General features: G+C 40.9%; 2 protein-coding genes across 3 annotated transcripts in view; one reads left to right on the top strand and one right to left on the bottom strand.

Moving 5' to 3' along the window:
- The window catches only part of CPEB3 (cytoplasmic polyadenylation element binding protein 3), a 188,122-nt gene extending 176,970 nt beyond the window's left edge, over positions 1–11,152 (bottom strand). Inside the window, exon 1 of one of the 2 annotated variants that reach the window (XM_078077370.1) lies at positions 10,812–11,152. The gene's annotated coding sequence lies outside the window, so the exon portion shown is untranslated. The remainder of the gene's footprint in view (positions 1–10,811) is intronic. The other variant, XM_078077363.1, reaches the window with a different exon arrangement.
- Positions 11,106–16,752, top strand: part of MARCHF5 (membrane associated ring-CH-type finger 5) — a 49,251-nt gene continuing 43,604 nt past the window's right edge. The window contains exon 1 of the mRNA XM_036079074.2: positions 11,106–11,473. Coding sequence (XP_035934967.1) covers positions 11,439–11,473 — 35 coding nt within the window. The 5' untranslated portion in view covers positions 11,106–11,438. The remainder of the gene's footprint in view (positions 11,474–16,752) is intronic.

Raw genomic sequence — 16,752 nt, 5'->3', positions numbered from 1 at the left:
CTACATTTCTTTTATTTTTAGTTCTACATTTCTTAAAAGGTCATTCTACTGGAGAATCAAAGGAAGAAAGAGCAGACTAGAAGGCCAATTTTCAAATCAGTTGAAGGGGGGGTGAAAGCAAATGTGGGGAGACCAATTTGAGACTTGTAAGTAGTCCAAGGTAAGAGATGACAGTCAACTGGACGGAGGTGAAGGCTGGAAGAATGGAAACAATTGTATTTGAGAAACATTTAGGAGAAATATGGACCATTTTGGTGACTGACTGAAAGGTAGGAGGATGAGGTAAGGGAGAAAAATGACTCAAGGAGGACTCCTAGGTTTCTCAGAGTATGTACAAAAATACTGGTTCACATTTCCATATATTATAAACACAACTACCTGTCTCTTCCATTAAATTGTAAGCAACCTGATGACAAGAACAGTGTAACAGTGTACGGTTCATATATTTGTATCCCCAATATCTCCTCCTACAGTGTCCGGTACAAAGTTGGAGCTCAAGAAATGTTAAACAAATGACTGAATGGATGACCTTCCTCAGAATTACCAAGTTGAGATTTCAGCTGTAGAGACTCAAATTAGATAAAACACCCTCATAAAGGCCTAAAACTCCCTAAGCAGAGAAAAAGTACGTATGCTGAATATCTATTCGCCCAAAAGGGTATATCCTGGTCTATTAGTTTATTATGTACACTTTCTCTTCTATCATTAATTCATCTTACCCAAGACTTAAAACACAGAAGCTACAAACCAGAGGTAAGTGTTTGGCTGTAACAATGAATTTCACTTTGCACCTATCAGACTGCCAAAAATTAATGCCTGTTAATTGCCTATCCCTAGTAGGTGGTGGAGGTAAGGAGAGGCCTCTGTTTTCTCACCTCTCAAACGGGGCTATTGGGTTTAGGTGAGAAGTTTCTAGCCTCAAGCAGGCATTCTGTAAAAGTTGACACTCTTTCTTTTCATATATCTATATAATCCTTCAAGACCCAATTCAAACCACTCCTCCAACTAGGAAGCCTGCCCAGACCACCAATACGCAGCAATCTCTTTTTCCTTCTCTGAGCTCCTGGAATACTTATCTAGTAAAATTCTTCAAAAATTAATGAAGGGTAGTCCTGTGATTGCTCTTGTAATAAATCGCTTTCTTTTTTACTTGTTTAAAGACTACTCACATAGTCATATACTGTTCTCCAGTGAAGTCAGATATGTCTTCATACGTCAATGTGAAGTCAGCTACGCCACTTATTTGCTATGACTTCATCTTCCCAATTTTCAATGTTCTCATCTGTAAAACGGGAGACATAGATACCTATCTGGTAAGGTTGTTGTTAGGATTTGAAATAATGTGTGTAGAGGGTCCAGCACATGCCCCATATTTGGTATTCAACAAACAGAGGCCAACAAGCACCAGTGAGGGCAGTTGTCAGATCTTTTTCAAATTTTAATCCTGTCCCAGATATAGCACCTCACAGAGTGCCTCACACATGGCTGTGGCTTGATATTAAGTTTATTTTTACTCCACCTTTTCCAAAAAAGATTTAAGGCAGCAAGGTGTTCAACAAATATTTGTTAAATGATTACAGGCCATACTTTCCAGTCAGATGTTCTTTCTTCCTTTCAGCTTTTTCCATAATAAGCAAAACACCACAATATTGTGACTTTTTAAAAGTTTTTAATCGTCCTTCACTTGCATCAAGGATTTCTTCTGTTACTTTTTAATCTAATTAAACAAAAAAATTTAACTATAAAATACATGCTCATGGTGAAAATGAAAACATTATGAGGTAATAAAATGAAAAGTAAGCTCTTCTCCCCATATTCAGTCTTACCATCCAGAGGTAATATTTTTTAAAAAACAATTCCCTACATATCCTTCTAGAAATTTCCTTACATATAAATCCTAAAGTTAAAATAAAATAAAATAAAACAAGTAAATGGGATAGTACTACAGATACTATCAACTACCTGCTTTTTTCACTGAATATGTAGTTAGTATTTATTGGTTTTGGTGTTTGGCAACTATCCTACCTTCTTTAAGCTATTACTTAAAGATTTGCCCTGATTTAGTGTCTTATTAATATAGGTTCCACAAGGGTCTTTTCATCTCTTTCACTGTACTCTATCCCCAGCACCTAAATAAAACCTGAAACAAAAACATATGGTCAATAAGTATTTGCGAATGAATATACTTCCTTGAGGAACCGCCTTCATTCATTTAAGGTATACTGCCCACTCTTAGCTAAGTAGCAAGAAAGACTGATTAGATGCTCCATCCTTAGATTTTGAACTGTGAGCAGAATAAAAACAGTGCTGAATTCCAGTGCTGAACCCATTTAAGCATGAGGAATGTCCCTGCTAGCAATGTTCTCTGGGGTGGCTGCTACTTCACTGTTCTAGCCTGGTTCTCCTGCCTTACCTCCAATCTTGTGAACTAACCCATATCTTCCCAGTGAATTTCCCTTTGGTTGTTAGTTTGGCATTTCTCAACCGCAGCACTACTGACATTTTTTTTTTTTAAAGATTTTCTTTTTTTAAGTAAGCTCTACACCCCACGTGGGGCTCAAACTCACAACCCCGAGATCAAGAGTCCCACGCTGCACCGACTGAGCCAGCCAGGTGCCCAGCACTACTGACATTCTGAGCTACATAATTCTTTGTTCTGAGGGGCTGTTCTGTGCATTGCAGTATGTTTAGCAGCATCACTGGTCTTACCCACCAGATGCCAGTAGCATCCCCTGTGTAACAATCAAAAATGTCTCCAGACATTAACAAATGTCCCCTAAAGGGGCTGAATTAGCTAGCTGATTTCTGTGGAACAACAACAAAAGTCCTAACTGATGGCTACTATATCTTTGGCAACTTTTCCTTATGGCCTGTATAGAAATATCTCATTCGTTTAAATAGTTCAGCTATATCATATTATGTCATACGTTATTAAAACAGTCTACTAATAATGGATTTCAAGGTTTTTTCTGGCGTTATAATTTTTTTTAAAGATTTTAAGTAATTTTTACATCTAATGTGGGGCTCGAATTCACAACCCCAAGATCAAGAGTCACTTGTTCTACCAACTGAACCAGCCAGGTGCCTTATCTGGCATTAGTTTAAATAGCAGCTTTATGGAGATATAATTCAAAAGACCATATAATTCACCCACTGAAGGTCTATAATTCAATGGCTCTTAGTATACTCAGAGTTGCAATCCTCACTGCAATCAATTTTAGAACAATTTCATCACCTCAAAAAGAAACTTCTGCATACCTTAGTTGTCACCACCCCCAAAGCCCTATCTGCCACAGCCCTAGGCAACCATTAATCTATTTTCTATCCCTGCAGACTTACCTATTCTTAACATTTCATGAAATGGAATATTAGAACATGTGTTCTTTGGAATTATTTCACTTAGTGTAATGTTTTCAAGGTTCATCCATTTTGTAGCATGTATCAGCACTTCATTCCTTTTGGTTGTTGAACAATATTCCATTGCATTGACATACCACATTTCATCTATCCATTCATTATTTGATGGACATTGGGTTGCTCCACTTTTAGTCTATTATGAATGATGCTACTATGAATATTCATCTACAAGTTTTTATGTAGACATGTTTTCACTTCTCTTGGGTATAGACCTGGAGGTGGAACTGCTGGGTCATTTGGAAACTATGTTTTACCTTCTGAGGAGCTGCCAGACTGTTTTCCAAAGTGGCTGCACCATTTTATCTTCCCAACAGCAGTGTACTAGAGCTCCAATTTTTTCATATTCTCACCGACATTTGTCCTTTTTTTGATTTGTATCTCCCTAATAGTTAATGTTGGTGAGCATCTCTTCATGTACTTACTGGCCATTTGTATATCTTTGGAGAAATGTCTATTCAGATCCTTTGCCCATTTTTTAATTGGGTTATTTGCCTTCCTACTATAGAGTTGTAATAAATCTTCATATATTCTAGATACAAGCCCCCTTTCAGATACATGATTTCCAAAATTTTTTTCCCACTCTGTGGAATGTCCTTTCGCTTTCTTAACAGTATCCTTTGTAGCACAAAAATTTAAATTTTTTGTCAATCTTTCAGGTAAAAATAGTGTGCCGTGAGCAGCCAGTTCAGTTTGCACCTCAATCACGTGTGTGTGTGTTTATCTGAGACAACCGTCATATTTGGATGCAAATGTGTACATATTTCCCATTTCACCACACAGAATATTAAAAATGTGTGTATGTAAGGGTCAAGATTTAATGAAATAAATATTTTTTATTGCTTAGTCAAGAACAATCTTTCTTTTTTTTTAGAGAGAGAGAGAGAGAAAGAGCATGAGCGTGCTCAAGGGGTGGAGGGGGCAGAGAGAGAATCTTAAGCAGGCTCCATGCCCAACATGGAGCCCAACATGGGGTTCAATCTCACAATCCTGAGATCATGACCTGAGCCAAAATCAAGAGTTGGATGCTTAACCGACTAAGCCATGCAGGCACCCCAATCAAGAACATTCTTAAGTGAACTTTTGTTTTACTTTTACTGCATGTGCATGGTGGTGAAAAGTATATAACATTAGTACAGTTTAGTGCCAATGCCTTAAATGGTGCTAAGGTACAAGCAGTTTCATCCACCATTGCTTGTTCCATCAATGTAAATGCCAATGCAGTGAAAAGGGCAAATAATGTTTTAGTATTATGAAAATAATCTTGACCTGACATACTCCTGGAAAGGTTCTCAAGGAGCCCTAGGGGTCTGCTAGACCACATTTTGAGAACTGCTACTCTATGACATTCATGTTTATTTGAAAAGGAAAAAATATTCCTTACATGTACATTTTCTAATAAACTGATACTCCAGAACAAGATACAAGAGGGAATATGTGACATGTTATCTTCTGATTTTTGCCTACCTTTGACATACCATTGCACAACCCAGGGACACATAATCCAGACAGAGGAATTTAAGCAATGATAATGAAAAGTAATGGGTCATCCACCATAATTATGAGGAGGAGAAGGCAAGTTACTGGATGATGATATTATGTAAAATTACTTACCCTTTGTAAATATCTACTGCATTAGAATGGATATAAGCTTTTAGGACTCTATTCTCTAAGTAGCAAATAAAGATAGACAGGTTTTAGACTGTCCTCTATAAGGCCAGTGAAGCCTCTGTACAGAATTAAACAAAGTCAATTCAAAGTAATCCTATAGATCCTAAGCCAGTAAAATGTACTCTGGAGACCAAACTCTCCCCATAAAAGTCCTTTAGAGATGGGCACCTTATCTACTTAAGAACTACTTAGCCTATCTAAGGATCTTCAAGCACTAACAGCTGTGTTTAAGCAAACTTGAAAAGAGTTACAGACCATGGCCAAGTTACTGAGATCTAACTTGTCTTTATTTCTAATCTTTATTTTCTAACTTCAAAGTTAATCCCCCTAAATCACTCTCACCTTTATTCAAGAACTTTTAGTAATAATTAAAAGCTAACACTAATGGACCTCTTAACCACGTGCCCAGCACTGTACTGAACAATTTAAATGAATTTTCTCATTTAATCCTCCCAGTAATCCAATGAGGTAAATTCTATAGTTCTTTTCCTGGAGATGAGGAAACTTGGCTTAAATAGATTCAATAACCTGCCCAAAGTTGCTGAGCTTCTGAGTGGCAATACTAAGACTCAAACCCAGGCTCTTGACTACTGTAGTATTTCCGCAGAGATACTACTGGTCTAATAATCACTTAGGGAACTTGTTTGAAAAAAAACAAAAACAAACAAAAAAACAGCTAATTGGGCACAACGACAAGGCACACACATCAGAATTTCCAGGGCGAGTCTCTGGTTTAGGAACCACAAATTAACTTCCCATTTCCTAGAGAATGAAGTGGATTTCCTATGTCTAAACTGCTCCTCCCATCAGGATTCTAGGATAAGGGCAAAATTCCTTAAATTGGTGTACAAAGTTCTTCATTGTCTGTCACTTGATTGACCTTTTTTGGTTCCATCTTGCCCCAAGTTCCCTTTTTGTTTCAGTCTCTCCTATTAATTACAGGGCTTTCCTTCACAGGATATTTGCACATGCTGTTCTTTGGTCTGGAATGCTCATCCCTCCTCCCATTGTCTAGTTAACTCTTGCTCTTCTTCAGGCTTCAGCATAATGGACACTTCCTGAGAGAAACTTTCCTGACTTCCCTGTCTAGGTCAAATCCCTAGTTATAATCTCTCATAACGCTATGTACCACATTTACAAATTAAAAAATATTTATGTGATAATCTCTCTCTCATTATAAACTATATAAAGGTAGGTAATATGCTTGTTTTTGCTCATTATTGCATTCCCAGTACCTAGCTTAGTACCTGTCACATAAATACTGCATGTTCAATAAATATTTGTTGAAAGAATTAATAGATTCAAGGCCTTTTAAACTATTCCCTATTTAACCAACCAAATATATTTTTCACTCTTACTCAGCAGAGATCTACAGTTCTAGTAACAGAGGTTAACTCTTCTCTCTACATCTTTTCATCCTTATCCAGACTCAAGATCTTCCTCCACCTCACCTATATACACTTAACAATTCACCTATTCACCTACAATTCCTCCTACTGCTACAAGGTAGAACCTAAATTTCCTTTGTTTCACAAAGTTCTCTTTAATACACCAGCCCCTACCAAATGCCTCTAAACTTCTAAATCACTTTGTATTTCCATGCCATTCATTTGGTAGTCCATCATATGCAATTACCTTGTTTTATTTTTTAATGATTTATTTTTTAGAGTGCATAAGCCCACGAGCAGGGGGAGGGGCAGTGGAAGAGGGAGAGAGAGAATCCTCAAGCAAACTCCCCAATGAGTGTGGAGCCTGATGTGGGGCTCAATCCCACAAACCTGAGATCATGGCCTGAGCTGAAATCAAGAGCTGGACACCTAACCAACTGAACCACCCAGGTGCCCCTGTTTTATTTTATTTTTTTTAATATAACCATTGTTAGGGAGTTTGTATGTTCTTAAATAGTAGTTTAATTTGCTCCTAGAGTACCCAGGCATGTCATAAGTCCTCCGTAAACATCTGTGGAATGAATTAATGAAGAACTTTCTGTGGCCTGCAATGTATCAGCCTGCAGTTATCAACAAATTTAGCAAATGACAATTCTCTTTGGAGGGCACCTGTTTATTTTATACTATTTCTCTATGGAATACCTCCAGGGACCCTTTTGGCAGACAGTTCAAAACAAGTGTGATGGAAGAACATTAAAGTAAGATACTATTTTAAATTGCCTGACATATTTAGAGTGATTCTGTATTCAGGGATTTCTAAATCCATTACAAAATTATTAATATATTTCATAACTCTCTAGGATAGCATAACTCTCTTGGCCAAATGAATATCATTTACCACAAACTTTAACCCTATGTAAAACGCAGTACATTTCAACTTTTTTCCCCCTTTGGTGAGACTAAGATCTAAGTAAGACTTTTTTTCTTTCAAAATCAGAAAGTAAATTATAATTCCAACTATCTGAGTCATTTTTTTTTTAAGCTTGCTTTATTTGAGAGAGAGGACGTGCAGGGGGGCGGGGCAGAGGGAAAGGGAGAGAGAGTCACAAGCCAACTCCATGCTGAGCACAGAGCCTGATAGGGGATTTGCTCTCAAGACCCTGAGATCATGACCTGAGCCTAAACCAAGAGCTGGATGCTTAATCGACTGGGCCACCCAGGCGCCCTGAGTCTTACTTTTATTATTTTTTTAAAAAAGATTTTATTTATTTAGTCGACAGAGAGAGCACAAGCAGGGGGAACAGCAGAGGGAGAGGGAGAAGCAGGCTCCCCGCTGGGCAGGGAGCCCAATGCAGGGGTTCAATTCAAGGACCCTGGGATCATGACCTAAGCCGAAGGCAGTAGCTTAATGGACTGAGCCTCCCGGGTGCCCCCTGAGTCTTATTTTTATTTTTTTATTTTTTTAATTTATTTTTTGTGGGTTTTTTTTTTTTTTGTAAGATTTTATTTATTTATTTGACAGAGAGAGACATAGCGAGAGAGGGAACACAAGCAGGGGGAGTGGAAGAGGGAGAAGCAGGCTTCCCGCGGAGCACGGAGCCCGATGTGGGGCTCGATCCCAGGACCGTGGGATCATGACCTGAGCTGAAGGCAGACGCTTAACGACTGAGCCACCCAGGCACCCCTGAGTCTTATTTTTAAATGCAAGAGCTGAGGACAACAAAGTCAACAGACAATACTAAAATTCAGGCTAGGGGCCCTAGGCGGCTCAGTCATTAAACTTCTGCCTTCGGCTCAGGTCATGGTCCCAGGGTCCTGGGATCAAGCCCCTCATTAGGCTTCGTGCTTGGCGAGTCTGCTTCTCCCTCTCTCTCTGCCTGCTGCTCTTCCTGCTTGTGCTCTCTCTCTCTCTTTCAAATAAGTAAATAAAATCTTTAAAAAAATTAAAGTTTGATAATAAAGAATTATGAGTTATCTATTCGTTTCTCTTTGGATGTCCTTATGAACATTTTATATGGAGCTAATTATTCTTTTAATAGCTTTATTGAGATGTAATTTACATACAATAAAATTCACTCATACTAAGTGTACAATTCAATTTTTTTAGTATAAAGAAGTGTGCCACCACTAGAATCTAATTTTGTTTTATATTATTTTTTAAATTGAGATATAATGCACAACATTGTATAACTATTACCGCTCTAATTCTGGAACATTTTCTTCACCCCAAAAAGAAACCTTGTACTCATTAGCAATCTCTCCCCTTTTCTCTCTTATCCCTCCAGCCCTAGGCAATCACTAATCTACTTTCTGTTTCTATGCATTTTTTTCTTAACATTTAATATAAATGGAATCATATAATAAATATGTGGTTTTTGTGACTGGCTCCTCTCACTTAGCATGTTTTCAAGACTTATCCATGTTGCTGCATGTATCAGAACTTTATTCCCTGTTATCATCTAATAATATTCTATTGTGTAGATGTACCACATCTGATTTATCCTTTCATTAGTTGGTGGATATTTAGGTTGTTTCTACTTTTTTTGGCTATTAGGAATAATGCTGCTATGAACATTTGTATACAAATTTTGTCTAGATACATGTTTTTATTTCTCTTGGGTAAACAACAAGGGGTGGAATTACTAGGTCAGGTGCTAATCACTGTTACGATGAATAACATACACATTTTTTTCTATTTCAAAGGATTTTTGACACAGCCAGGAGACAGACTTTTCATGAAAATCTAATATAAAATCCTTTTTTTAAAAAAATAAGGTTGGGACGCCTGGGTCGCTCAGTCAGTTAAGCGTCTGCGTTCGGCTCAGGTCATGATCCCAGTATCCTGGGATCGAGTCCCGCATCGGGCTCCTTGCTCAGCGGGGCACCTGCTTCTCCCGCATCGGGCTCCTTGCTCAGCGGGGCACCTGCTTTTCCCTCTCCCTCTGCCTGCTTGTGCTTTCTCTCTCTCTCTCTGACAAATAAATAAATAAAATCTTTAAAAAAAAAAATAAGGTTAATCTGCACACAGCTTCTCTATCAACAGAACTGTATCATATTACTTTCCAATTTTGGGTTCAAATAGGAATTATAAAATGAGGTGAGAACTCGTTTTAGTGTAAATCATAAAACTAGATGGAGTTGGCACTAGCCTACTTAATATGCTAGGATCAAATTCTAATTTTTGAGCAGGATGTATATATTCATCTCCTTGGCGGACAACTACTTAAGAGATAAATACACAGTAAGGGAAGGCTTACCCAGTAGGAGGAGCAATAAATAGGAATTTAAAACATCAAACACCCTGAGTAAACTAAATTCTTATTTCCCTCCACTAGCGGGGGCCTGTTTTACATTTCATGAGAAAAAGGTGAATCGTTAATTATAATTCGTCATGTAAATTCCCAAAGCCTTTCATAAAAGCATCTTTCAGAAATTGGAGCCCAAATAAACTTCTGTTCACATGTTTTTGTTTTGTTTTGTTTTGTTTCTGGCAACGTACACTCTAGTTCAAATATACTCAGGAAGCAAACTTTAAACAGAGAATTAAGAGCTGACTGTAAAATTCCACATTAAAAAAAGCATAAAGACACATTTTAATTTTAAAGAAAAGTCAAACATCTTGCAGCAGAAATGAGGCATAATCGAGGGAAAACTACCAGACGTCCTACCAATCACAGCACTGGAGAACGCCACAGGTCGTCCAAAAGACGCATTCGTTTTAGCCAACAGCTTTTTCCTCCCGCCAAAGCTGTCCCTGGAGCGTCAAAGAATAACCCAACGAGTGATTGATGATTTTTCCCTTTTGATTCCCCTCCGCCCCCCCCCCCCCACACATCCACCTGCTTGGAGGTGTCAAAGCGACTGGAAATGGTTAACAGTGACCAGCAGCAGAGAGAGAAACAAACACCCCTGACAACCCACAGCTGAGTAAGCAAGAGCTGTTTATTCACGAACATGTTCCATTTGGAGGCTGTCGGCGAGCCCTTGAAAGACCAGGCACATTTTAGAAGGCTCCTAGAGAGGGAGAGAATAATCTTTTCACCCCGGCCACTTCCCAAAACACACACTGAGAAGCTCCGGTGGGAACCGTCTGGTCAAGGCAGCCCCCCCCCCCCCCCCACCGACCCCTTAGGAATAACCTCCCGCACCAGTGCATCCAACCCCTTGCGCGGGTTGTGTAACTCTCCAAAATGAGCTCAGACGCGGCAGAGGCTGGCCCCAGCCCCAGGGCTTCTGAAGGCGCTTCTGCCACCCCCACCCACGCCACGGCCCGCCCCGACGCCGCGACCGGGGCTGGGGACCCTGACGAGAAATGGCCCTTCAGCTCCCTTCCCTCACCTGGCTCGGTCCCACCTGAGGGCAAGAGCTGAGAAAAGAAACAGGCAGGAAGGGCTGACCTTGTTGCTACTGACAGTGCAGCGGCACATCCTGCTGCTTCCTGGAAAGCGGCCCGAAGGACATTTTTCCCCCTGGAGGAAGGAAACGGGAGGGCGCCGGCCGGGCGGCGGCGGGCGCGGCGGCGGTGGTCGGGGCGGGCTGTGCAGCCTCTAGCGGGGACGGTCCGAGGACTACATCTCCCAGGCTGCTCTGGGCCGCCTTGCGTCGTGACCCCGGCGCGCACGGAGGCGGTGACTCTTACCTCACAGAGGTAGCTCCTCCGCCGGCAGCAACTCGGCGCCCGCGGTCCATGGACCGGAACCCCGGGCCGACGGGCAGGAACCCGGGCCGCTATCGCCGCCTCCCCGCCCCAGACTCCTCCTCCTCGCTCTCCACCGCCTCCTCCGGACGCCCGCAGGACGCGCACCGCCGCCTCCGGGCTCGCGGAGCCACCCCAGGAGGCTGGGCGGCGGGTTCGCGGCTGCCGCCGGACTGAGGCCTACTCGGCCGCCTCTCAGTGCTATTGTCCCTGGGCCCGGCCCTGACCAGGTCCACTGGGGAGGGCCGAGTGCGCCGGCTCCACGGAAGATGCCGGACCAAGCCCTACAGCAGATGCTGGACAGGTACGGTCAGCTTTGGGGAAGAACGCGAGCCGCGGATTCTCCCTCCGACTCTGGCCCTGCCCGCGCCCGGCCTCGAGTCTCTCCGTAAGCGGAGCCCGGCGTGCCGGGAGGAGTTCCACGGCTGGGGGGCCGTGTGAGCGGCAGAAAGTTTGGAGTCCGTGCTGGGGGAGGACAGAGCGGGTGGTTCGGGTGCTTAGTCTTAAGGCGAAACTTAGGGAGTGGCGTCTAGTTTTGTTGGAACGCCCTTTTGAAGTGAGAGGGGCTTGGGTTAAAGCCACAGAATTAGTTTCTTTTTCGGTTTCTTGCGCTCCTCCCCTCCCCCCAAAACTATGTTGTAACGTGTTTGTCAGCGATGTCACTGGCAAGAACAACCAGACTATCTTTCAGGGAAGTGATCCCCTACAGTTTCAAGACTCTTTCCAAAAACCAAGGGTAAGCATTCTTTTGGGAAGCCTGAGAGTCTGATTTCATTCCTCCTTTCTCCCATTCCATCCCCACCCCCAAACTGTAAGGTCAGGCGTATCCACAAGGGAGCTTTAACGGTCAGACCAGAGTAGGGGTTATGGAAAACAGCCACATAAGTCCAACACTGAACAGTTAGCATATTTTATGATTCGTTGAGTTCACTGAGAAAGTTTTATCTTATACTGAGGCCAGTGGCCCATCTCTGGGGGGCTCCTGTCTGTGAAACTCTTGTTGAGAAATCGGTTGCACCGCCCTCTGCTGTTCAGATTTTAGTTCATGGGTTCTACCATGAGTTTTTGGAGACTCAATCTCCATTTCTCCCTAGCCAGGTCTTAAATTCTTGGCATAGCCAATGCTACAGGCTAATGCATAATGTTTGTGGTTGCTTACAATTGTCAGCATACCACTTGCCACCCTGTTAAGCAGGGGGTACAGTTCTTTGTATTGAGTAAGGTCCAACTGTATGTAAGATGTGAAATGAAAGGCCTCCCTTAAGTGAGACTATACCCAGTTAAAAGCTGCTTGGATCAGCCACACCCAGAACACAAATCACCCAAGAGTACATCTCCTCCCAGAGTGACAGACATTTCCTCTGGAGCTTAGAATTTTGAGACATCAATGTTGATAAAAATCATGTTACTTACTTTGTTCAGTTGGGATGATCCAGTGATTAATCCAGCCCTTGTTTGAGGTCAGCATTCAGGTCAGGTTGTATTGACTGCCTCCTTTTTAATGTAAGTAATTTCTAAGCTCCTAGAAGGCAGAAACTTCCTCATTATTTATCTTAAATCCTAGAACAGAGCCTGGTACTCGGTAGATCATCAGTAAGTATTTGATGAACAAATGTATGAACTTTTTTGTCATTTTCCCCAGTTGTTTAGGGGTCTGATAAGTTACCAGGTTTTTCCTTCATTATAATTTAGCATACTGGCAAATTACAAAGGACTACTAATGCCCAGAGGAGACCTCTTCATTCCACTGCCAGTTCCAATCAAATGAGACCCTATTCTGTTGCAGGATATGTTGTAATTAGATTTTTTTTTTTCCTTTGAGTGTCTGCTGCTTTCAGTCTTACATAGATGACTTTTAGAAGGGTTTTTGTGTCCAAAAGATGACCTGGCTTTCATATGTTCTTTGGAGATTTCCATAAAAGTAAAAAGCCAAGGAGTATTCATGAGGCATTTACAACTTCTCAACAGAAACTTGGAAATTCTGTGTTTACTAAAGCTGATGACTATAATATTGGCTTACCCTCATCTTTTGTACCTTTTTGACGTACCTCAACGTAGATTCTTAAGATGACATTCAAAGACTTTTATTATCTCAGTAGTTTGCAACCTGGTTTCACATTAGAATTACCTGGAGAGCGTTTTAAAAATATGCATGGGGGACACCTGGGTGGCTCAGTCGGTTAAGTGTCCGACTCTTGATTTCGGCTTGGGTCATGATCTCAGGGTCTTGAGATCTAGCCTCCCCCCCACACACACACACACTCAACTGGGCATCTGCTTGGGATTTTCTCTCTCCCTCACCTGCCCCTCCCCCCACCTCCTCCAGGTGCCTCCCCCCCCCATGCACACGCACTTTCTCAAATAAATAAATTTAAGTTGTTTTTTTTTTTTTAATTGAGAGAGTAAGAGAGCACATGAGCGGAGGGAGAGGTTGAGAAGCAGACTGTCCTGCTGAACAGGAAGCCCAACCCTGGGATCATGACCTTAGCCCGAAGGCAGACACTTAACCGACTTTGCCACCCAGGCGCCCCTAAATAAGTAAATCTTAAAAAAAGTATATGGATGGATGCCTGGCTCTGCCCAAGACCATTCAGAGACTGGTCTTTAGAGACCAGAGACTTTAGAGACCGTAATTGTGAAATTTTCATTTTACCACTAGTAAGCGGCAAAATGTGATTTTGCACTTAAATTCTGAGGCTATCCTCAGAATGAGAATATCCGGAGTGCCTGTGTGGCTCAGTCAGTTAAGCATCTGCCTTCAGCTCTGGTCATGATCTCGGGACCCTGGGATCGAGCCCCATGTCAGGCTCTCTGCTCAGTGGGGAGTCTGCTTCTCCCTCCCCCACTCCCTCTGTGCTCTCTCTCACTCTATCAAATAAATAAATAAAATCTTTTTTAAAAATGAGAATATCCACTGGGTGTTATACGCAAACAATGAATCATGGAACACTACATCAAAAACTAATGATGTAATGTATGGTGATTAACAACATAATAAAATAAAATTTTTTAAAAAATGAGAATATCCTGCCTCACAGGCTTGTATCAAATGAGAACACATATAAGCACTTTATAAAACAATAAAATGCTATTCATGTGTTCGGCATACAGAAGGTAGTTAAGATTCTCCTATAATCAACCAGTGTGGCAATATCCCCCCCATCTTCTTTATATTTACTATCATCTTAATGTGGGCTGGCCCTGCATACAAATTGAATACAAAGATACTTGATTGATTCATTTGAGGAATACTGACAAGCCCAACAGATTAATAGAGTTCATAATTCTTGCCATGAATTTGGCTTCTCCTCAGCTTGGTTTTTGGGTGGCAGTTTTTGAGGGACAGAATTTAGCTCAGAAACCTGCCCATATGTTTATTTCTCCAGTGCAGGTTTTATCCTTGAGAAGATTAAGGAAATATGTGTAACACATAAATTGTTCTATTGCTTCTGGGTTAGAAGTTGGGTATTTGATAATGAATTAATAAGTATTTGTAGTTATTGAATTTTTTTTTTTTAAGATTTTATTAATTTATTTGACAGAGACAGCCAGAGAGGGAACACAAGCAGGGGGAGTGGGAGAGCGAGAAGCAGGCTTCCTGCAAGCAGGGAGCCTGATGTGGGGCTCGATCCCAGGACCCTGGGATCATGACCTGAGCTAAAGGCAGATGCTTAACGACTGAGCCACCCAGGCGCCCCAAGTATTTATTGAATTTATATAGTAAATATTAACTGCCTACATATACCTGGTACCATTCTAGGTCCTTGGTATATGTAGTGAACACAACCAAAAATGCTCATATGGAGCTTAAATTCTAGTGAAGATTGTGTTTAATTGTAACATGGATTGTGTATTCAGTTTATACTACTCAGTCTTTCAGGGTTTTTAAATTAATGGCAATGTATTAATAGCTGAAGTCGAATTGCCTTGTCCTTTGTGAATAAATTTAGTTTAGCAATTGTTTATCTTGATAAATTTTATTGCAGTATTTGTAGGTGGAAAGAATATATATAGATATCTATTTTGATTGCCTTTCATTTTGGTAACAGTAAGCAACTGTCCTGTGTAAATTTATTATTCAAACCTTTTAAATTGCTGTGGGTAAACAATTTTTGAGAGTAGTGGGAAAGGGGGTGGTTTTCTAGTATCATGAGTGATTTGGGATCACAAATCATTGCCCTAAAATTATAAGCATTTATAAACTCATACACTTTATATCATTATTGTGTCACCATCTGTTTTCTTCATTTCTCTTATGTTTCTCAAAATTAGGATTAAATATATAGAGAGTACAAAGAATATTGTAACAAACTGCAGGAAAGGACTTCATGTTTGAAGCCTGGGCCTGCTGAGTTTTGCTTTTGGAAACTTGACTTATGTATACCCCATCTCACAGTAAACAGGAATTTGTTGAGGTTGTTTTGCATCACTTATTTGCACCTGGTGAGTATGCAAGGCACTTAGCCAGTGTCCCAAAACAGTCACATGGAAGGGAAAGCGGAGAGAATAATCTCTTCCCTGCCCCTCTCCTGCAGTGGCAAAGTGAATTAGAATCCTCACTCTGAGTGTTATCAACCACAGGTGTACATCCCTTTGGAGGATGTAGGCTATTCTGATAGGGACATGCCATATATCAGTCTACAGTTTGCTTTTTTTTTTAAATACTGTTTTGAGTTCTGTGATACTCAGCAATTAAAGAGAATATATATATAATATTCATTGGATTGACGTATTATTCTCTTTTTTAATTTTTTTATTATGTTAATCACCATACATCACATCATTAGTTTTTGATGTAGTGTTCCATGATTCATTGTTTGCGTATAACACCCAGTGCTCCATTCAATACGTGCCCTCTTTAATACCCATCACCAGGCTAACCCATCCCCCCACCCTCCTCCCCTCAAGAACCCTCAGTTTGTTTCTGAGAGTCCATAGTCTCTCCTGGTTCGTCTCCCCCTCCGATTTACCCCCTTCATTTTTCCTTTCCTACTATCTTCTTTTTTTTTTTTAACATCTAATGTATTATTTGTTTCAGACGTACAGGTCTGTGATTCATCAATCTTACACAGTTCACAATGCTCACCATAGCACATACCCTCCCCACACAATGGAATATTATGCAGCCATTAAAAAAAAAAAAAAAAAACCGAAATCTTGCCATTTGCAACGATGTGGATGGAACTAGAGGGTATCATGCTAAGCTAAATAAGTCAATCAGAGAAAGACATATGATCTCATATGTATCATATGATCTCATATTCTTTTTTACTTAATCTGTTCCCCTATTTATATTTAGGTCCTTATTTTCTCTTTATTAGCTTTCCTTATAATTTGACTTTGATTCTTCTTTCTCATCCTTAGCTCTACTAAAAGTATACTAAAGGTCACCAGTAATTATTTTTCTTTAAGATTTTATTTTAGAGCGAGAGTAGGAGGGGGAGTAGGGGGCAGAGGGAGAGAGAGACCATCAAGCAGGCTCTTCACTGAGCATGGCGCCCAATGCGGGGCTCGATCTCACGACCCTGAGATCATGACTTGAGTGGAAATAAGAGTTGGAAGCTTAACCGACTAGGCCACCCA

The sequence above is a fragment of the Halichoerus grypus genome, chromosome 7 (genome assembly GCF_964656455.1).
Source record: "Halichoerus grypus chromosome 7, mHalGry1.hap1.1, whole genome shotgun sequence".
Classification (NCBI taxonomy): Eukaryota; Metazoa; Chordata; class Mammalia; order Carnivora; family Phocidae; genus Halichoerus; species Halichoerus grypus.
Note: the sequence above shows the minus strand (reverse complement) of the source record. Positions and strands in the feature narration are given on the sequence as shown.